The 22,727-nt window shown below is 36.4% G+C and overlaps 1 protein-coding gene across 1 annotated transcript; it reads right to left on the reverse strand.

Annotated features, from left to right (window-relative positions):
* Positions 1–1,191: 1,191 nt before the first annotated feature.
* On the reverse strand, positions 1,192–21,269 carry LOC146158181 (uncharacterized). Its single transcript, XM_083383854.1, has 8 exons — positions 21,144–21,269; positions 20,394–20,513; positions 19,817–19,924; positions 19,376–19,496; positions 4,492–4,690; positions 3,786–3,927; positions 2,937–3,306; positions 1,192–2,389 (listed from the first exon to the last, which is right to left on the reverse strand). The coding sequence occupies exons 1-8, from the start codon at positions 21,256–21,258 to the stop codon at positions 1,192–1,194; spliced, it is 2,373 nt and encodes a 790-aa protein (XP_083239980.1). The 5' UTR covers positions 21,259–21,269.
* Positions 21,270–22,727: the final 1,458 nt, after the last annotated feature.

Raw genomic sequence — 22,727 nt, forward strand, 5'->3', positions numbered from 1 at the left:
CACACTAAACGTGAAGAAATATTTTATTTCTGTCACATACAATCAAAAGTACAACATTTGTTTTGACTTATCCGCTTGAATTAAGTCTTACAACGTGGATACTAGCAATGGATTAAAACGCTAAACAAAATCGACTTTCGTTAACAATTTGCTGTGAAAATCAATTGCATCGAAAAATTAGTAGCAAAATACGCTTTTTTCAGGAGTTGCAAAATCACGAAATGTTGTTCTTTATAAGATCTGGCAGAGGTAATACAATATCTACGGTGGTAAGAATTTGCGGGATTACAATTTGTTAACATAACACAAATCACATATTTTCAGTAAGACGTTCAAAAAACACATAAAACCAGTAACTACTATTGGCAATCTGCAAAAATATTATTTATGCTCAATTGTTTTAGTTTCACAAGCAGTATATCTAAGATATGGGGTGGTAACCATTACGTGATTGCAATTTTCAGCAAAAGTCATATAAACGATAAAGCATAGCAGTGTTTCTAAAACTTTTTTGGCTCGTGAAGCACTAAAACAATTTGCGGAACATCTGATAGAAATACATGGTATTTAACAACGCAATACAATTGTAACGCAAACCTAGTTATTATAGTTATCCGATTGGATAGCGTGCATTCAAGTTTCGCACGCTTGTCTAAACGCCTGTAGTGACACAAAGAGGTTAATATTTAGAATAACAAAAAACGTGTGACATAATACAGTTTCACACTATTGTATGTGCTAGCAGAAATCACTGTTACAAATTAGCCTTTATCGATAAACCAGTCAAGAAAAGTATTAATTAATCCTCATAATAATTCCAGAAAAATACTTGTTTTTTTTAATAATTTAAAACGCAAAACTACAACGAAGCCTGAAGAAGTGCGAAAACTCAACTGTGAACTAACTCTTTAGTTACCTCAATCTTAACTTGGATCAGTGATTCTCAATCTGGACTTCGTTGGGAAGTTTTAACGAGTCTGCGCAACATGTTTTAAATAAATCAACTGATATAACATACAATCTGTAAGAAGTCTTAAAATTTATGAATCTTAAATCATTGACATACTTTGTACAGTAGTTCGCATGAACACGGATTCAAGAGCACGGATTTTATGATGGGTAACTTGGTAATTTTAAGGAAGCAATAGGGTTCACAAATGAAGAAGTTTGAGAACCACTGACCTAAAAAGATTAGCCAAAGAATCCCAAGCAGGCGCTTCTGTCTTCACAGTACTGGTACGAGGTCTTGTCGAATCTCCTGCAATGCGCCGTCTCGCCCGGCTGTCCGCACCGCCAAGTCACAAGCTGACGGCACGAGAAGCGGTTGCAGTTTCCCCAGGATTCGGGAACTACATCGCCGCAGAATCGCTCGCACCGGACGAACTCGACCAGTTTTTGGCGCACGGCGTCGCAACCGAAGTCGCCCCCGTCGGTGCACTCACGTGTCCTGTTCTTGAGCCCAACGCCGCAGTACACGTCGCAATCGCCGAACGCGCTCCAGCTTGATAGGCGCGGACATTCGCCGCGATTGCACGCCTGATTTTCGGCGCTTTTCCCAAGGCAGCCTCGCCCGCGCGGAAGGCAGACTCTCCGCCGGGTTTTGGTGCCCCGATTCCCGCAGGAATTTGAGCACTCCCCAAAGTCGCTCCAAGCGCTCCAGCTCGGACACTCCTCCTGCCCGCAAGCTTCCGTCTCCTCTTGTTCCGACGGATCACCGCACGTCTCTCCGTTCTTGTACGCGACACAGCGTCGTGTCCTCCTCCTGGACCCCTTGTTACCACAGGTAACGCTGCACGGTTGCCAGCTCTCCCAGTCAGCGAAATACCGCGCGACTCCTGATCTCTGGAGAGGAACTTGAGACCTCGGGATGTAACAGAGATTCCGCTCGCAACATCCCTCGAAACTTCCCTTGAGGATGCCGAGCGAACTCCCGGGAAGATTCTGATAAGGACAGGAGGAAATTTGGCCACCAGAGGGCCTAAACAAGTGAGCAATACTGGCGGGAATTTGAGCTCCGTTTGAATTCGGAACAAAGGGAATGTTTCCTCCTGGAAATGGACTTGATCCGAATGGATTCGAATTTGGAAGAAAAGGGTTCGGATTTGACCCAAAGGGGCTGCCCCCTAGTTGAGTAAAGGGGTTATTTTGAAAGATGGGGTTTGACTGAGGTCGAGGATTTGAAGATCCCGGTAATTGGAAGTTCCTCTGTGAGTTGGACGCAGCAGTTGCTTGGTTCTGGTTGTTTTTGTTTAGAGTTAAACTGTACGCGATCAGAGCCAACGCACTGTTTCCATTGTTGTTGTTGTTGTTGTTGTTATTGTTGTTGTTGCTTATTTGGTTGTACGGGTTCGAGTTGCGACTGTCTCGTTTCAGCTTGTTGAGATGATATCTGTCGAAAAAAATACGTTGTTTTAAGAAATCTGAACAACGCTGAAGTTAAAAATTATGAAAGAGGTGAAATGAAAGGGTGGAACCACTGGTTTAGGGAAGCCCAATGTTAAATCCATGGTAGAAAAACGATGCAAATACGTATTAGACGCTTTTGATAATGCAAGTTCAACAAAGCTCAGGGGCAAATAGCTGCGATTTTAATTGGTTCGGATAATAACGAAATTAAAAAAATTCAATATCACATTAGGTTAGTGTTGAAAATGTTTTTCTGTTAAGGCCCGTTTACACTGTAATTTGCATTCAAATTCTATTGTTTGGAGCTTTTCACGCTTTGCCAAACTCAAGCCCAGTGCAGCTATAAAAAAGCGTTACGTTTTAGAGCGATTTTTACGACCAGCCCAGCTCAGCGCAACTGTAGTGAACACGGGCTTTTAAACTGATAAAACACTAAAGGCATAATCGTTTTTTTTTATTTTATTAAAGAATTGAACCAAGTCAATGCAAACAAACAAGAAGTTCAGTTATAAAGTGTAGCAAATTCTTACCTCCAGTTGTCAGCGGACACCACGTTGGTTTGCACAAGGTTCCAGAACTGGTACTGCAGATGTGAGGGCAGCATAGACCGGGTAACATTGTACAGGTAGCTGTGAAGTAAGGACGAGGTAACGTATGAGTCTACAACACAGCCCGACTGTCGGCACTTGTGATAGGCGTCCAGGAACCGTTCAGGGGAGTCGTTTAGGTCCAGGCGCTGGCACAGGGGCTGGCCGTACAGGTCCAGGGGAGAGGGCGTGGTTCTCCGGTATGGGTCCTGTCCTGAACGTACCTGGACCGTGTTGATCTCAGCCGGGTAGAAACAGCGAATTGCGGCGTCGTAGCAACCGCCGATTAGAATGCAATCGCGCCGGGAGATTCCTGAAGAAAATTGCGGGAAAAAGTTTTAGCGTTTAAGAGGTTTAATTCGGGGCTGTAGCTCGTTTTTTAATGTTTTTTATTGATTAAGTTGATTTTACCTTAAAGATAAGAGCAAATGAAAAATTAGCTTCCCAGATGTAAGGTATGGTAGCCTGATGTTGCCCAGTAAATTTGCAGAAAATCATGAAGGTTTAAGGTTTAGGAAATACTTATCGCTTATTTTTCAGTGTTTTCGCGAACAGGTCAAAGTGTTTTTTTATTAAAAGCAAAATGTTTTTACTGGATTATTCCGAAAGATAAAAAAATAATTATAAACACGTAATTGCACCTTATAGGTATGTGACTCAATGACTCAAGTCCCCCTTAGACAAAAGACTAAAGTCAAGTCATTTTGCCAAAACAATTAGGCCAACTATAGTCAATTAAAGGATGTGTGTTAAGTGCACTTTACTCATGACTCAAGACATTCCAACACTTACCTTTCCAGCCTGCAACCTTTGGCAGTATCCCGATGTACTCAAATACCGAAACCATGTAACATCCGGGGGGTTGTTCTTCAATCGCAGCTTGGTTTTGACTGATCAGGCAACCGGTTAGAACCGCATGCCATTGCTGGCCGCTCTACAATAAAACCAAATACAAGGTTGTTGTTAGTTTTCATTTATCTTTGTGTTTTATATTGCGTGCTGTGTTTTCTATTTTTACAAATGGTATAGCACAAATTACATTTAAAAAAACACCGCGTGACGTTTGGCAAACTAAGTCTAAAAAGGATTTTTGCCTTAAAAAGTCCTTATAATTTTAATTATTGGAAAACACAAAGTACCGAAAGTATTTTTAACTAAAATGATATGAACACATTATCCCGTAGTAGGCTACCTTTTAACTGTTCCGCATATAAAATCTCTAAATTTTCTACATATAAAATCTTCAAATGTTCCGCATATAAAATCTTTAAATTTTCTGGATTTAAAATCTTTAAATGTTCTAATATGTTTTTTGAAATTTTTAACACAAAATATTTTGTAACAGGTTAATCGCGAAAACAGATTTGTTCAGATCAACTCGTTTTACGAAAACCTTGACACAACACAAAATTAACAGTCTATCAATATTGATAAATGTAACAATTTTTGTTACGAATATTCGTGAGGTTTGAACACTATTGCTTATATAATAGCTTACGGTCTGCACGTATTTGGCCGCCAATTGGTGAAACTTGGCGTTTCGAATTGCCTTGTGGCATACTGGAACCCCGGGTAGCACGCTGTAGCCGTAATACTTGCGGTAGAGGCTCAGTTCTTCGTCGAAGTAGCATCCTGGCTGAGCGTGGCAAGCGTTAGAGTCCGATTCGAAAGCCATACCGTCCGGGGCGCACGGAATTCTGCCCAGCGAAAACAAATGTTTGGGATTGAACAAATAAACTAGTTAGTTTTTTTAAATCAAAATTTCTATTTTGTTTAAGTGGAATTATTTGAATATATATATATATATATATATATATACATCTTTTTTGTTTTGTTCAAGTGAATATTGTTTTAATTGTTTTTATATTATTTTAACATATATTCATTTTTTTTGGAACACTATATACGGATCTGTTCATAAGTTTAATGATGAAAATAACGGCCCAAATAGACATAAAAAGCGACATGCTTTATTGTTCAAACGTTTCGGCAAATCACTGATGATGGAATGAGCATTTGCCGAAACGTTTGAACAATAAAGCATGTCGCTTTTTATGTCTATTTGGGCCGTTATTTTCACCATTAAACTTATTTTTTTTTGTTTGAAAAAGTAACACAAAAATCAATTTTGAATTTGTTTTGAGCGACATTGAAAGAAAGGAAGGTATTTGATTAGACTTAGGAAATTAATTTCGAAACAAAAAACTTCCCACATTTTAGGAATTCAGTGTCATAGGACAAACAAATGAAAATTAAAAAAATAAGTAATATAAATTTCAAAAAAGTCTTAAGTTTACTTTACTTTAAATTAATTCTAAAATCTTTCAAAGTCAACATTTTTGAAGTAGCCTTTTAAAAATCTTTTTTTTAACTTTCCAACCTACGTTTCAAAGAATTACATTTTTGTTTATAAATATTTCGAACAAAGCAATTTAGAGGTTTAGTTCAAAACGTGCTGTAAAACTGTTAACATGCGATAAACGACAGTTAAACTTTGCATTCGATTTTCTGTTAAGTTTTGCTTTTCGGTTAAGTTATTTGAACAACCTTTGACAGTAAGGAACATTCACGGGAGCTTCCGCTAATTGCTTCCAGTCCGCGGCGAACTGATTGATTCCGCAATTTTGCGGGAACCCATTGCACTGTTGTTGCTGCTGTTGAGGGTTTGGAAGAAACGGCGGAAGACCAAAGGATGAAATCGGGGGGAGTCCCTGGTTCATGTTGCTTCCAACACCTGTCAATCAAACGTAATGCAGAAATGTTTAGGAATGGCAAAAGTAAGATACTGATGATGCTTTTAGGAGCGAAATGTTATGAAAAAATTTTTCGTTTTTATATTTTTATGGTGTTTAACATTTTGTTTTACCTTTTTATCTATTGAAAAGTACTTAAAACATTATTAGCGTTTTTTTCGTTGATTTTTATGATTGGTGTTTTTGCGTTCCAAAGTGCCATCGATTGAAAATTTGCGTTTTCCTTTTTTTTGTTGTTGCAAATTATTATTGTCATTTTTAAACAGCATGAATTGCATAATTGATTAATTATTGGGAATTCACGTTTTACTTTTTGATTTAAGTTTCAAACTAGCCTAAATTTTGTCAAACTAGGTTTCAAATACTTTGCTTTTTATTAATTAAACAACGTATTTATGAGTAAGTATTTAAGGTTTTATTTCAGGATACATAATCTTTATTGGAATAAAAAAGTTACGAACTATTTAAGGGCGGTTTAATGGTATGTTTAAAAGCTTAAGAAACACTTACCAAGTGTAAATAACTTTCCTTCGATTCCAATTTCAGTAACTAGAAAAACAGTTGTGAAGTTATTTTTAATGTTAACAAAAAACCAAGGCATTTTTAATAAAATTGATTAAACAAAAATTTTTTACCTTATTTTTAAAAAAATTTTTTAAATTTTTTTACCTCAATTTTTACCTTATTTTGCAATAAAGGATTCATTAAAAAAAACATTAAAGCATTAAAAAATTGGCCAAATTTTTTTCCAAATATCTGCTTTATTTTTGATTCCACTTACTTTGTTTCTGCTTGCAAGTCGTTCCGTCGAAAAAGCAATAACTTTCCGGGCATTCGCTTTGGTCCTGGATAACTTTGCTCGTAACGTTACAAGGGTCTTCCAAACAGGGAAGGTTAACGTCAGCTTAAGAAATAGGAAAAAGCGTTCATTTAGAAAGTCCTTAAATGAAACGCAATCAAAGTAAGGATGACCGATAATACCGGATCGGTACTCGTCCGATACCCGATGCCAAGTAATAGTATCGGTACTCGTCCGATACTTGGTTGATATCGGTGCTGATCTGATACCAATTAATATTCGAATTTTAGTCATGATTCGCGTTTTAACGCAGTGGTTTAAAGGCTTGAAAAGTAAATTTATCAATAAGTATGAAACCTCCTTAATGACTAAAGAAATTTTAGTGTAACAACCTTAAAAACAACTTTAAATGTTTTGTTTTTCAAATTGACTTGTTTGAGCAACGAATGACGTCATTGTTTTTTAATCGGATCGCACTTTTTTTTGGTTTAGTCAACTTTGAAAGGATTCAGCTGAAATCTGAACAAGCAAAAATAATGTTATATTATGGTAGACAACATACTTTCAAGCGAACTTAATTGCATTAGGCTGTTAGGACTCTTATTATATTGAACAAATGTGTGGCACAATTACCAACGATTTCGCCAGAAACTCTTTTGCATTTTCTCTGTGCTGTTACCCAATCGTTGCAAATTCGATTTTAGTATCGATATTAAAACAAGTTCCAAGTGTCGGGCGTCTCTATTTGTAAGTGGAAAATTTATTTAGACATTTTTTAACAAAAATAAATGTGTTGAAAATGTGCCGGCAAATTTCCTACATTATGTTAAATTCAACCTCTGTAAGATTATTATAAAATAAAAAGTGCATTCAGAAATAGGTATATGTATGACAAAAAAACTGTATGTCGAATTGGGTTCAAGGCCCGAACTGTAGAATGGTTTAAAACTAAGGATTTTGTATAATGTTTGCGCCTTTCCTCCAATACGAATTAATTAGCCTATTAATCCAAAGAGTTGTATAGAATTACAATTAAACTGATAAGTTTACCTGGTGTTGGTATTCCTTCCCGTTTCAATTTCAACCCGAATTCGCACAATTCTGCAAAATGGTTGCGAAGATTCATTAAGTCGGAAAATTTCAGCTATGTTTAGAGTATATTTGCTTAACATGCAAAACTACATGCCGCGACTTAAAAAATGGTAATCTTATCATTTTTACTACAACATAACAGCCTTTTTACGTTGGCAATTCGAGGGTCCAGCATTTATTGTTGGCTAAAACGTCAAATAAAATATATAACATAGAAACAACATTATTGCAGTAAAAAAAGGTATTCTGAACTTCTGTCAATATTTCACGAAATCTGATTTGTTAAATCTTGAACAGTTTTGCTAATAACTATTAGGGCGATTATATTTTGACTTCGCAAAAATATTGTCAAAATTTACACGTTAGGTCAAAATTCGTGCAAATCATTTCAAGTCAAAGTCGTTTACAAAATATACAAAAAATGTGGTGAGTTTTCTTAAAATGTCGTTCAGTTTAATATATTTTTTATAAATTTAGATTTAAATGACCTCAAACAACATTATAACTGTATTATATCTTTATAAGGGCCATATACGGTACACGCAGTTCAGCAACAACATAAACCTGGTTTGTCTAGTTAGGTTCATTTCAAAATGCTTTCGCCGTTTTTACTAAGGTAGTTGTGTATCTCTGATCGAAAAAAATATTTCCTCCTTCTTGTGTCAAAAAAAAAATCGCCTCACTAATAACTAGGGCTACTATTTTTTGACTTGTCAAAAAAAGTCAAAATTTGGTCAAAATTTACACGTTAGGTCAAAATTTGTCAATATTTTTGTAAGTTAAAATCGAATAAAATCACATAAATCGCTTACAAAATTAAAAAAAAAATAAAACCGTATTATATCTTTATTAGAGCAATATACAGTATAAAAAACACGTGAGGTCAAAATTTGAATTTTTCAGGTCAAAATTTTCTATTTTTTGGTCAAAAATTATTCGCCCTACTAATAACCAACACAAATTCGTTTCATAGCTCACCTCCATTAGATTCCCCATAAAGCTGGAAGAATGCAATCACCAATATACACCGCCACATCGCTAGGCCCTTTCAACTGCTAAACGTTTTCCTAAAAATCGTATTAGATACGTTATCGAGCTGTAGTCGTTAAGCTATTAAAAAAACAACACGAAAGACGCAACAATTACAAAAAAGTCTTTTAGAATTTGTGCGTCTATATTTTTTCTGTGCGTTCAGCTGATTTTAAAGTTCGTAAGGTTTCCTTACCGGATTCTAAAGTCAAAAAACATAACTGAATTAACTGACATTGTTTGAAATCATACCGGTTTTCAGTTCCATAACCATATAATTATAATATTTTTAATTTGAAAATGAAGTTAGTCAAAGTTCTACACATGCAGCATTTATTGTAAACAATAACCGTCGTCAGTTAAAATAGAGATCTACGATAAACCAAAATTGCTTTTCTGTTTCTTTGCTATTGTAACGAATATTATGCCTGGTGGCAACAGCTTGCACAAACCGAAAATGTTAATTTTAACCCGCTACCCGTATATTTAGTGTTGATAAAGGATTTTAAAATGTGGTCCACAGACCCCCTACATAGCTAAACAAAAAAAAAACGCTGATGCGCCTGCTCCTTAAATGTTTCTAGACTACACCACCTTTTTAATGAGCATAAGGCTCTATGTGTCTCAATACTGAAACCAAAACACACGTGCTTCCAACGTGTCTTGCAGCTCTTATATCCACATGCAAGCGCCACCCCAGCCCAAGGGCACGGCACAGGTGGCGCGCGGCGCTGATTGTTTGCACATTATGACGTCACCAAAGCGAACAATGCCGAGCGACGTAGTTAGGGAGTCGTGTCGCCGCCCCTAGCCAGGGGAGTGGTATTTTGGCGGCGGGCGTGTTACGTCATAACTTGTCCACGTACGTATGTTTATTATTTGTTACTGACGGAAAAAGGGGATTTCGAAACTATAACGATTTTTTAAAGCGACGATTCCGAGTTTCGTTATGTAAAATAGTATATGTTTGCACAATTTTGCAAAACTAATTACTTTTGTAACTAGACAAGTTAAACTTGCGCAAATATATTACAAGCGATTTAAGCGTTTTCTCTAAACTTTTATTGTTACTAATCTTACTTTTCTGGCTTCGTATTATTTAATTTGATCTAATGTTTTGCATGGCTTCAACTCTCTTGTACATATATGAAAAGTTGTCAGATGCTTGCAGAGTTTTAATAAAAAATACGCACAACAGATAATGTACACAATTTTTGCGAATTTATTGGAATAAAAAGATTTCTAAGTTTCTTCTTTCTTCTCGTTGATCAAGTATTTGCAAAACACTGCAAGAAAATACAATACAATTTGTAAATAATCCAAAATAACTATAACCGTGAATCCTAATCCTTTTGAAAACAAATTCTAAGTTTAAAGTAATTAAGAGTGAAATAAGTGTGGCCATGGAAATGACGATATAAAGTATAATTTATATTTCAAGCGATTTCTGTTGACAAATATTTTTAGACGATGCTGTACCTTATAACCTTTCTGGGAGTATGTTAAAATTATTTATTATTTTTTTTCTAAATTACAACGAGACAAATTTAGTTTCTCACCTTCAATATTGATGATACCGTTCAGGTCCTCTTGCCCGTCCATAACTTTGCTGATTTCAGTAGCTGGCATTTTCTCTCCTAGTAAAGTTAAAGCGATATGGTTAGTATCTATTATCACCAGCGTTTAAGGTAAGTATCAGTTAATTGTTAGTTTGCTGTCTCCTTGTCTAAAAAAAAACGAAAAATAATTTAGGAGCAAGACAATTCTTTGGACTTAACAACTTTGTATTGCAAATTTCACACATTTTGAACTACTTTAAATTATTTTACCTGTTGAACAAGTTTATTACGAAACAAAATTTATTTCAGTCCGCAAGAGTGTTTTTTTGCTGGACGTGAAATATTTTTTAGGTAAAATCGTGCTTTACAATCACAACGGGTAGAAAGTTGCCAAACCAGCAAACTATTTAAATTCTACTTAAAAAAATATACCGATCATCTCGAAATAGCGAACTTGGAAATGTACTTTAAGAACAAAAGACCTAGATTAAAGAAGTCCCGATCTTTTACTAGCCATTCTAAGTTAGTTTACATTTTTATTTGTGCAAATTAAGTTTTGGATCTGTTTGTAAATAGGTTTAATCTAAAGGTTCACACTGTGTATTTATGCCATCATTAGTGAGGTTAATAAAGTCACAAACATTCAACAACAGGCCACATTTCTGCTCACCTAGTGTCCTTAGGATGTGCCTGACTTCAGCCCCCATAACTGTCCCGTTTCCTTCCTTGTCAAAGACCCTCAGCCCTTCCAGGAGGTCGTCGTAAGTTCCCTCCGTAAAATTCTTGAGCATTTGAGAGTAGAAACCCACAAAGTCGTCGAACGTCATCGTTTTTGAAGCCATTTCTGAAGAATTGGATGATATTTAACTAACATTACAGTTTAGTTAATAGCAAGTAATATTTGATCCAACAATACTGCTTAGCGATACAGCTTGTTATAGTAAATTAACTATTTTGCGGCAGAAATGTTATACGCATTTCGGATTTTCTTCTAGCTTTATCAGAATTTTGACCGTAATAAGTAGTACAAACGTCAGACGCTCTCGAAACGCTTATTACCGAAATCAGTTGGCCTAATCAGGATTGGAGTGCAACCAAGGCAAGGTTTAGACAATACGCCTGTGGTGAGGTTCGATCTTACGACCTTGGCCAAAACGGAACCATATCATGAATATATTGGACTGGATGTTAATAAAAGCATCTTGGTTTTACCATTTATGAAACTGGATATAAACGATTTTAAATCGTTGATTGTACTATATACAAAAGGTGTTACAGTTACACTCTTCTTTTATGGATTGCGAATCATTCTAAAATCTATAGCAAGTCCATTTCTTAACATATGTTTTTTAGCACAAAAGTTTGTTTATGCAATTGGTTTTCCTAGACGTTTACTTTAAGTACTATCTGTTAACGAAGTTGATTTCTTACTCGGATGATAACAGGTGCATTCAACCTAAAATGTCGTATATATACCCTTACTAAACCGATTTTAATGGCGTCATACGTTAACAACTTAAAATTGTCCATCTTTACTAGTTTTTTGAGGGTTTCATTCGAAGCAACGCCCTCTGCAAGATTATTACTCAACAGGTCCCACATTTTAATGCATTTAATTGCTTCGAAAACTAAAATTGTAACTTAATTTTCTGGCATCTTGATTAACTTATTAGCATAATCTGTCTAAGGCTTCCAGATGCTTAAATATGTGTTGCAACTGAGGACAACAAACCTTCATTTGTGGGTTTTCCCAGAAGCTTTGTGACGTCTTCCTCGGAAGGGTTATGCTTGAGTGCGCGCAGCATCCCTCCAACTTGGTCGTAACCGATTTCCATGTCTGGGGTTTTGCTAAAAACCTCAAAGGCTTCGCGAATATCTAAGAAATATAAAAAAATCACGTAAAAAATTGCAGGTTTAACTGTTATTTCGGAAAGAATAACGTGAATTGCATTGGACTTGCTTTCGCAATGTCTAGGCCTTAACGTGACTTTCTATTCGTTTGAAAATGACTTGACTTGAATATAAGTTTAATGGTGAAAATAACGGCCCAAATAGACATAAGTGATATCACTGATGATGGCATGAGCATTTGCCGAAACGTTTGAACAATAAAGCATGTCGCTTTTTATGTCTATTTGGGCCGTTATTTTCACCATTAAACTTATGAACAGATCCGTGTATAGTGTTCCAAATGAATGTAAGTTGTTTTACAAATGACTTGTTTACAACACTGTAGCAACCTAATGGAAATGACAAAACTGTGATTGAAATTAAATTGGGTGACACTTGCGTTGATATAATTTATATAGTGCTGAAAGGCCCTGTTTAATCAGGTCAAAGTATGAGGTAATTACGTTTTGCGACTTAATGGATGCGATTGTTTTGTGAGTTGGGAAACTCTGTTTAGAAAAAGGTTATTTGCTGCATTTCAGCGCCTTTCTAAACCATTTTTGAAAGCTTCAAAATACCGAAAACATCGAATAATGGACAAACTTTGCATAAAAAATTGATTTGTTGGAACACTATACGAATGTCATCTCTTAAATGTTACAAATTTCGAAACCCTTTTCCGAAAGGCATAGAAAAAAGGAAAATGTATCTATCGTAGGAAAATGGATAAACTTTACGTGAATTCGATTGTTTTATAATATTTTTTTTTTTAAATGACATAGAAGTTAAAAAAACACAAAATTTGTTTGTAAAATTTGCAAATTTTCAAGCTAACATTTACAAGATTTTGCACGGATATGTTAATAGGCCAGACTTACAATTTATTTCTTTGACGTTTGTAACTTTTGAAAATCCCTCTTTTAAAGGTAGGCCTAATTAGCAGTATAGTAAAGGTTTCCATTTCAACTGAATATAAGGTAACAACTTTTGAACGGATATTTAAGTTAGAAAAACTTAAATTGTTTTACAAAAACACATCTTACCTTCAAGTTGCTGTTGATTCAAGTCAACCTGCAAACAAATTAATAGAGCGGTTAATTAAAGCAAGCATAAATTAAAATGTAATGCTGACTAATCATGCAAACTTGTCAGATAACAGTATGTGGGGAACTTCCCATCGTAGGAACAATATACAGAAACTTTGCTTACTAGCTTATTTAGCTAAAAAAACACAACTAAAATTTCAATGCTAATGTATTAATAAATTATGATTATGTTCTCATAAGGCTATATTTAACTCACCATTTTGCTTGTTTTCTTATTTGTAGAATGATAGTAAATCTAAACTATTGAAAGACTGTCTAATGTACTGTTCAACCAGTCTACTACCGCTCTTTATATACACTTTATGACGTCATTAACACTTTAGAGGGAGGGGTAAAAGGTGGGAAATGTCTCTCCCCCCCTATTAGCATCTGTTCGAAGCTGTGAAAGCTTCTAGAATTCCAGCAGTTCACACATTGTATAGGCGTCATCTGCTCTTTGGAACTTTTACCTTTTGATAATTACAGGAACAAAAGTGTTATATTCTGTTAACTCAAAACTATTTTCCACATGTTTATGTCACAGAAGTAGGATCAGCCGTTCCGAAAGTCTAACTGGCCAACGTTAACGGTATCGTTTTATAAAACAATGGACTGCCTAGTTAACGCTAATCACAAATTGTTAGGTACATAATTGCCTTGAGGCTGACTCACGACCCTTGTGTTATTAAATTTTTATCGACAGGTGGATACGGGTTTTTATAAATTTCCTGTCTTATTTTTTTTTTTGAACATCTCGTACAAGTTAAACACCTTATTTACTTAAGTTTTATTTGATACCTATTAGATTGCCCAACTATGGACATATCAATTAGTTTTAAATTGCTTATGTGCACAACGCGTTTTTTGAGTTGGGTATCCACTGGTTGCCACTGATATATGGATAAATTACGGCTTTTAGCAGTATTTTTTTGAAATATATAGGTAATAACGGCCCAATAACAACATAACTTACGTACAATAGAAAAATAATTCGTATATTAGGCATAATACAAAATTCCATAAAAAAATAAGGAAAATCACCAGCTTGGACTCGCTTACTAAAGACAAAATTTAAAATTTGATAAAATTAATGATAGAATTTATTCTTGAGTATAATTTCACGACAAAAGGACCGAAAGCTTCCGATTTAGAAAAGTTCATATCTTCCTCATGCTCGTAAAAAATAACACGACACTTTAGTGCAGTGGTTCTAAACTGGGGTGTCGCGGCGCCCTAATGTACCATTCCTAAAGCCCAAGGGTGCCGATAGGTATTTGAGAATTTGTAAGAATCTGATGCTCAATTGGTAAGCTTCTTGTTACAACTATTTGTGTACGATTAAAGACTATTACATCAAATTACATTTTCCTACATATTTTAAGTTGATTGTGTTGTTTGAGTGTCATTTATAATGACATTTCAGTAAAATACTCCACGAAAATTCCAGTCGGGGTGCAGAAAATCTATGTATTAGTTTTGAGGGGCGCCATAAGCCATTAAAGGTTGAGAATTACTGCTTTAGTGTAATAAATACAAAGCTTTGATTGGGTGTAACGCGTGAAAAGTGCGTTACTAAATTTATTTCGTGCTAACCTTGGTTATATATCTGTACTTCTATTTCAAATTGTCTACACTTATGTTTCACTACTTTTACATCTAATTATCACAATGTGCCAAAATTAGTGGCGCACAAGCGTGACGTAATCAAACATGGCGTCACGGCACGTGACGTCAGGGCATGTGATGCAAAACAGAACATTTACAAGCAGTTTGTTTTCGAGCATGCTTGTTGTAATTAAAATCGAGAGTGTATTTTCACAAAAACTATAAAACTTTATTTTAAATACTTTATTTTTTGTAAAACGGTAATCCAGCTGACGAGTATTCTAAAAAGTAATGAATGAAAAATAACAGATGTGAAATGAAATGTGTATTAGTGAAATCAAACGAAAGCCTTTCAAATACAAAAATGCTTTGCAGCAAAAAAATTTTGAATATTGCTTCAAAGTGAAATTTTAATATTACATAAACTTATGTTCTTGAAATATGCTGAAAGCTCCAAAGTAACTTAAACAATCAGAAAGTCACAAAGAAATTCAAGCTTATGCCACGTGACTTCAGAAACAAGCTCAAGGTCACAAGACAAGGCGAAACAAACATTCAAGGTCACGCGATCTTCTTACAAAGCTAGACAAAACAAATAATAAAAATGTTCCTTTCGAGGTTAAAAATTCAACTTTTTCGATTTCAAGATCACCCGATCTTTTGGCAGTTCTTGAAGTACTGGCAGAACCTGCACTTGAACGTGTGTTTGCATCGCGTCTTGCGCACGCGCTTGAAATTGCCGCAATATCCCTCCGCAATCCTTCCGCCGCTCAACCGACGTCGGCATTCATACGTCACAGTAAACATGCACGCGGGGAAGCCCCGGCACTTGGTGCGAGCGACCTCGGTGACCTTGCCGCAAATATCGTGGCATATTCGACCTTGAGACAGGACAATCGACCTTGAACAGTGATTAGTACATTTCCGCGCCCGGGTCTGGCGCCCTTCGCCGCAAGTCGCGTTACAGGGACCCCACCGCGACCACTGGGACAATCGGGGGCACTGTGACGTCATACACACCCCGGTTTGGCGGGGATTCCCCTGACAGCCCCCACGCTCGCTGCATTCCCGCGTTCTAAAGTACTTTCCACCGCCACACGAGGCGCTACAGCGCGACCACGACTCCCACTGACCCCATTTGGGGCATTCCCCGGAGTTACAGACCCCTAGTCTAGTGTCATCACCCTCGCATACTTCACCCTCTTTGTATTTAATGCAGCGGCGTTTAGACGGCCTTGTACCTCCGCCGCAGCTTTCTGAACACGAGCCCCAGGGACCCCAGTTGCCCCAATAGGGGGCCAACCCTGAGGATTTGGTGTGGATTTTGTGGCGCGGGGTGTAGATGGGGTTGTGCTCGCAGCAGCCCTGCACACTCCCAACAAGTGGGTGAAACCCGGGTAAACTGTGTTTAACGTAGGGACAGGCCCACGACGAATAACTTGGAGTGACCTGGAGGTTCAGAAGATCAGATGGAACCATCTGTCCAGCCATTTTCGGATTCAGGAGGACAAATCTCTGCTTTGCGTTCAGTTTTGATCCATATTCGCCGAGGTCTTCCTGGGACAGGATTCGAGCAAACAACCTCCGGAACTTTGTCCAGTAGCTTCCTTCAAATACTTCGGCGAAGTTCTCCGGAGCGTGAACCAAGTCTTCAGCCATCTTTCTCCAGTTATCTGCTCCCGCTAATCCGGTGTCGACCAGAAACCAGAATCCCAGTCGCATCCTCTTCGGAAGATACTTGATGGTGACGGAGAGCAGATTTTCCTTGGCGCGAGCGTCCATCCATTGTTCGACAACGCATCCCGATTGTTTGCCGCGGTGGTAGGCGGCCAGGTATTCTTCCGCGCTGGCGTTGACGTCATAACGTTGACAGAGCGGTTGACCAAATATGGAGATGGGCGGGGGTCGGAAGTGACGAAATTGATCCTCTCCCGACTTGATTTGGACAGCCTTGGGCTTGACTGGATAAACACACTGGATCCCTTCGTAGCAACCTCCGATCAATAAACAATCGGCTTTAGTGATACCTATAAAAATAAAAATTTGGAGCATCGGTCGAAATCATTTTATTTTTACATGCTATAATTTAATCTACTTTCGTGATTTCTGCAAACAACAGTCGTTTCATTTAAGTCTTTAAAGCCGCATTATAAACTAGCAACCAGCAATTGGGACTAACATTTAAAGCTAAAATTGGTTTGAAAGTGACTTTTAGGGTGAAACAAAAACAAAAATCAGGTAATTTCTGTGAAAAAATAAGAGACACCTTCCAGTGTGTAAAAACAAAAAACAAATATGTTTCACGTTTCAACCCGACAGCATTGACCATTAAAATTCGTGATTCCCATGCAAAAAACAAGTGTTTCACTTGATGGCGCACTAACTTACCTTCCCATCCCAGCAATGTGGGGCTTACCCCCATATAGCGCAACATTTCGTTCATGTAGCATCCGGCAGGGGCGCTAAAGATCTCTTTCGTGTTTTCAGCGATCAAACAGTTTGTGTACAATCCATTCCAGAGAAATTTGCTCTAAAAAATGAAAAATGGTATAAAATTAATGATGTAATGACGTAAGTCAATGACTTGACTTTTGGGCAAAATTACTCTACTTAACGTGGGTCATTTAGAGTTAGACAAAACCTATCCTCGAATTTTAGTCCTTTATTGAATACATTTCATTAAAATAGGGTTATTTATGGCAATTAAATGTAACTACTGTTAACTTGTCATTTGCTTCGTTTTTTTTTTTTTTTTACATTTTTCTGAAGTTTAACATTTATATTAGATGCCAATGTTGTGACTTGGAATTGAACTTAAGTCATTTAAAAATGACTTGTTTACAACACTGTATAATAAATGCATACAAACGTATTTTATTGGCTATCTAGATTCTAGAGTAATTGTTTTTACTGAATCTTTGCCCAATTATAATTAATAAATTAAAGGAATGAAGTGAGTACATATCTGTATAAATTTATGCTTTTCTTGCTTTTCAGTTTTTTCAATTGACGATAATAAAACAAATACTTTTATATTTTTCTCGATAATGGAAACTATATACGTGTAAAATGTGCCATTCTACCTGGTAATTCTTTTATATTCTTGCTGTTACTATTATTTTTGTTTACCTCGCATTATAAGAAAAACTATATACTTTCTTGAAATACAAATTTTGACACACAGAGATTGAACGAAGATCCTAAATAAAGCACTCGGTGTGTTAAACCCGATATTCAAAACCGTACCTTTTGAGTAAAGTCTTCGACCAGCTCGTGAAACTTTGCGTTTCTGATCACTAGGTGGCAGACCGGCACTCCGGGAAGAATCGATTGGCCGAAGACGATCCTCAAGTTGTGGAGGCGCCAATCGAAGAAGCACCCGGGATTCGAGTGGCATCCTGCTCCGTTCGAGTCCAGAGTCGGATCGCTCGATTTGCAAGGAATCCTGTTAAGAAATCCATGTTTTAGGACAGACCTGGGAAAAACTACGGCCTCCAGCCCGCCCAACCATTTAATCCGGTTCAATTTCTGGACAAACAGTATCGCGATCCGTTCCAATATCAATGACATCATTGCTACGCTCAAACAAGCAAAACAAATGAAAATGAAAAGTTTAAAGCAGGGGTTCTTAAACTGGGGTCCATGGTCCCCTTGGGGGTCCATGAAGGCCTAATTGAAGAACTAGTGTATACTTAAAGTAATTAATTTTTAAAAGAAACCACTTTAATTCAAAATAAAACGGTTTTGCACTGAATGTGTAGTTAGACTCCATTTAACTTTCACATTTTTCGGACCGAAATAACAGAGTCATGAAGTCTATTTGTATTGTGACGTCAATTTATGACGTCATTTTGGAGCATTTCTTGTCTACCGGGGTCCATGCAAAGCAAAATAAAAAATTAGGGGTCCGCGGTAAAATAGTTTAAGAACACCTGGTTTAAAGGTATTTTTAGGGGGCTATAAAGTTTGTGCGTTAGGAAAAGTTATATTTCAAGATAGAAATAACTGATTTCGATTAATAGCTTATCGAAACACGAATATTTACTAAATTCTTTCAAAATGAATCAAAATTAATATTAAAAAAATATAAATCACTATTAATAATAGTAAATTGTCCACCACAAAATTTTCTTAAATAAATGAAAATCACTTATCTATCACAGGGGTCACCTAACTATGGCCTGCGGGCAAAATCAGGCCCGTCGGTTTAATTCATCCGGCCCGATCCATATTTAAGTCATCTTAAAATTCGGTTATTAATATTCTATTAATCTAAGTGCTTGTTGTAAGCAAAACTTCAAATTTTGTTTATTTTCAACTAAACAAAAATACCAATAAATCTCAGTATAAATTTAAGATATTCTTTTTTCCTTCGTTTTATAATGATTAGGCAAAATAAGGTGAATACAAAATTTTATATCCGTCGTTCAAACGTCAATCCTTAAAGCTATCCGGTTCAAGATGGAAAGTCTTAAGAGTTAACTGGCCCCTTGTATAAAATTTTGGTGGCCCGCGCAACCCTGTTTTGTCAGTTGGTAATCTTTTCTCGATAGTTTTAAGTTCAACTTACCGCTGGCAATATGGAATGTTGACTGGCGGGTCTAGTAGACGGTAGAGGTCCGGAGAAAAGGGATTGATGTTGCAAGAGAACGGAAACTTTGGACATTGATTAGGAAAGAAGGGTCCGCCTCCTGCAAAATGCCATCAAAATAGAAATATCCGTGAAATAAATTTAAACAAAATTACCATCACAAAATAAACCAGTTTACTATTTTTTTTAACTTGTAGTGAACAACGCAAAAAACTAAAAAGAATGTTAATTGCAAGAATGTCATTTTTTGTTAACACAATAACAATGTTTTTAAAAATACTTGTATAATCTTCGAAAATGTTTTAAAATGCCAAACCTTTATCTGAAATAAAATATTTAACGATGATATATCAAAATAAAACAGTCAGAATAAAATTAAAAAAGTTTCAGACTTTACCGATAAAACAAAGTCAAACTAACCTATGACAAAGTTTCTTTCTTCTACGTCGGTTGAGTTAGATCGTTTGTTTAGTTGGGTCAGCAAGGTGTCGGTTAAGTTGCTAGATTGAGAAACGTTTTGCACTTTCACTGCAAACAAGCAAGTTAGATTTAAAATTGAGTCCAAACCAGATTTAAAAATGTTCACCATTTTCAGCCTTGTTGTTCCAACCCAATTAAACTGTATCAAACGGCCTTCTGCGACACGGCGTACCACGTGCTTTTTGTTTTAACTTTTGCCTCTTGATAAATAAAAGATTATGGACACAAAACGGAAACTTAACTTGTCTAAATAGAAATCTAATGGAAGCAAGCCAGGACAATAGTTAAGTTATAAGTAAGATAAATTTTCCTTTTGGAAAATAAAAATGAAAAATACAGCAAAACGAATCAGACAATATGAAATATTTGCAGCTTAAAATGTTTCGCTATTATAGAAACGTAACACCTTCTTCTCCATTAAACTGTGTTTCAATATTAAAATCATGTATAAAATAAATACACGTCTACCTCGTTAAATATTGCGTTAAGCAATAGTCAAACAACCAGTGAGTTTTACCTGTTTTCAGGAAACACCCGGTTCCGTTCCAGTGGCAAAATCCCTGCTCTGCGCATGCGCTTTGGTTACCGAACGTCTGCCCTGTTACGTCACAGGGGTCGATGCACGCGATGCCGAAATCTGCAGAAAGCAAAACCGTGTGGTTAAACATTTTTGGTACAACTAGAAATCCGCGTAAAAACATATAGTTACGCAAGTATTTAAGCTTTGCTGTATAGGTAACAAACTGCATGGAAGCATTGTATCTAGAAATGTCCGATAACCAATAGTTTATATCAATACCGATACCCGATATTTCGAACAAAAAGCGTTCAAAGGTATTTTTTATAAGAAAATTGTTCAGCTTCGGTTGCTAGCCTGGCAGTTTTTAATTAACTTTTCCTTTTAGATGGAAATTATTGCTTTGGTCGCAAATCATGAGTGAAATACCTGTATTATTTTGATATCGGATCGGCACTGGACCGCACCTGGCCGGTAGGCCGTAATTTGTTGGTACAAGAGTCACAATAACTTCCAAAATCATCGCTTTTAAACTAGCAGAAAGTTTTTGTTAAGGATTTCATCGCATTTAAGATTTTAGAAGGCTTTTTGTTGTTCGCAAGGGAGTCCTTATCCAACAGCTAATTTAAGCGATTTACGTCGTCGTCTTTTCATAAATTTATAAAATCCTGACTTTAAGAGCGGAACACGGATGTTCCTATTCCAAAAATAGGTGATAACACCGTTTTAAAACATAGGGTATTATTTAACCTGAATCGTCAATTCCATTCAGAATGAGATTGTTTCTTGCGTCGTCGCATTGAGCGCCCCAAGCAACAGAAACACAACCGATGGCCAGTAAGGCTAACGCAGCCTGGAAATTCATCCTATTACCTGGCGGCTAAGCACAAATGGAAGGTTAAATTAAGTGCATCCTGATTCTTTCTAAATTACCTGAATATTTTAAGCAGCGGTGAAACAAGAAAATTTTTCATAAGTTTGAACGCTTAATATACGTGTTTTTTTTGTTATATTTGGTTAAGGTATTGCTCATAATCGGACGAGTTTGCTTTAATGTTTTATTTTGATTTCAATGACTAGACTTGGAGCTAACTTGCTCTAAAAATGACTTGACTAAGATTTGGCTTTTTAGGTCCTTTTTGACTGGGACTTGACTTGCTTATTCTAAGACTTGACTTGAGGTTAAGTTATTTAACCAATGACTTGACGGAGACTTAAGTCATTTTAAAACTACTTGCTTACAGCAATGTGTTTACCTAATTCAAACGTAAACCTGCTAAATTCAGTCTAAGACACAAGTAAATTGTACAACTTAAGAACCTTCTCCATATAACAAAGAAACGACTAGTTGTATGCTAATATCTACAACACAATATTAAGGTTGTTTAGGCCTAATCTGGCTCTGAATAAAAACATGAATTAAAAGCTTAGAAAGACTTAGAAAAAGTTAAAATAACATAAAAAAACTTTGACCCAAAGCAGGAATGCCTTTATCTGGTTTAAACAAACGCAACCTTAATGCACGATTTAAACATTGCCTTTCTTAGACCAAAAACCTTGCTCTCATTCATTGTTTAAAGAAATCCAGTTACAAATAATATCAACGTTGTTCGTAATTTTAAGCCTAAAACCATTTCCCACAACAAAACGTAACAAAATCAACCATTTTATTAAACAAACTTCACCTTTAAGCACAATTCAAACCCAGGCCAGGCTAGAGTAACGTTCTCTCCTTTATAGCAAAGCGTAAGTTAATTGCAAGGCTGAGGCCGTGCGCCCAAGAAAACCATTTCCCTGCTAATGAGGGGCAAATGCCAGGAAAAGTTACGTGTCGTAACAGACGCAACATATCACGGAAAAACATCAAATCAACACCAAAGATCGTTTAAAAGCCATTAAAAGACGCGCGGCCAAGTCAATATCGTATCAATTGGCCGAAAAACTTAGCACGAGTTATGTAATTGCGTAATTTGCCTATGTATACTTTGCCTTACAGTTGGTTTTAAATCAAAGATTTCACAACTTGCCTGATTTTCTTATATAAACAGTATTTAAACCTCATAGATACTAGATTTCCTGAAATATTGCTTAAAATTATATAACATTGTAAGCAAGTTTCAAGTGTAACGAACAGGCCAACGGCCTAAAATGTCACAAAAGCGTTCAAAAAAGCTGGCCCAAGTGAACTGGCCACAAAACTGGTCCAGACATGTGACGTATTAACGTGATCAGCAATTAGGTTCTAATCGGAGGAAAGGTTGTAATTTTAAGCTCGGTGTTGTTTTGTGTAATTAATGCCTAAAGCTGGGTGTATTTCGTTTTGCGGTTGACCTG

Source organism: Ascidiella aspersa, chromosome 3 (assembly GCF_963924565.1).
Source record: "Ascidiella aspersa chromosome 3, kaAscAspe10.2, whole genome shotgun sequence".
Taxonomy (NCBI): domain Eukaryota; kingdom Metazoa; phylum Chordata; class Ascidiacea; order Phlebobranchia; family Ascidiidae; genus Ascidiella; species Ascidiella aspersa.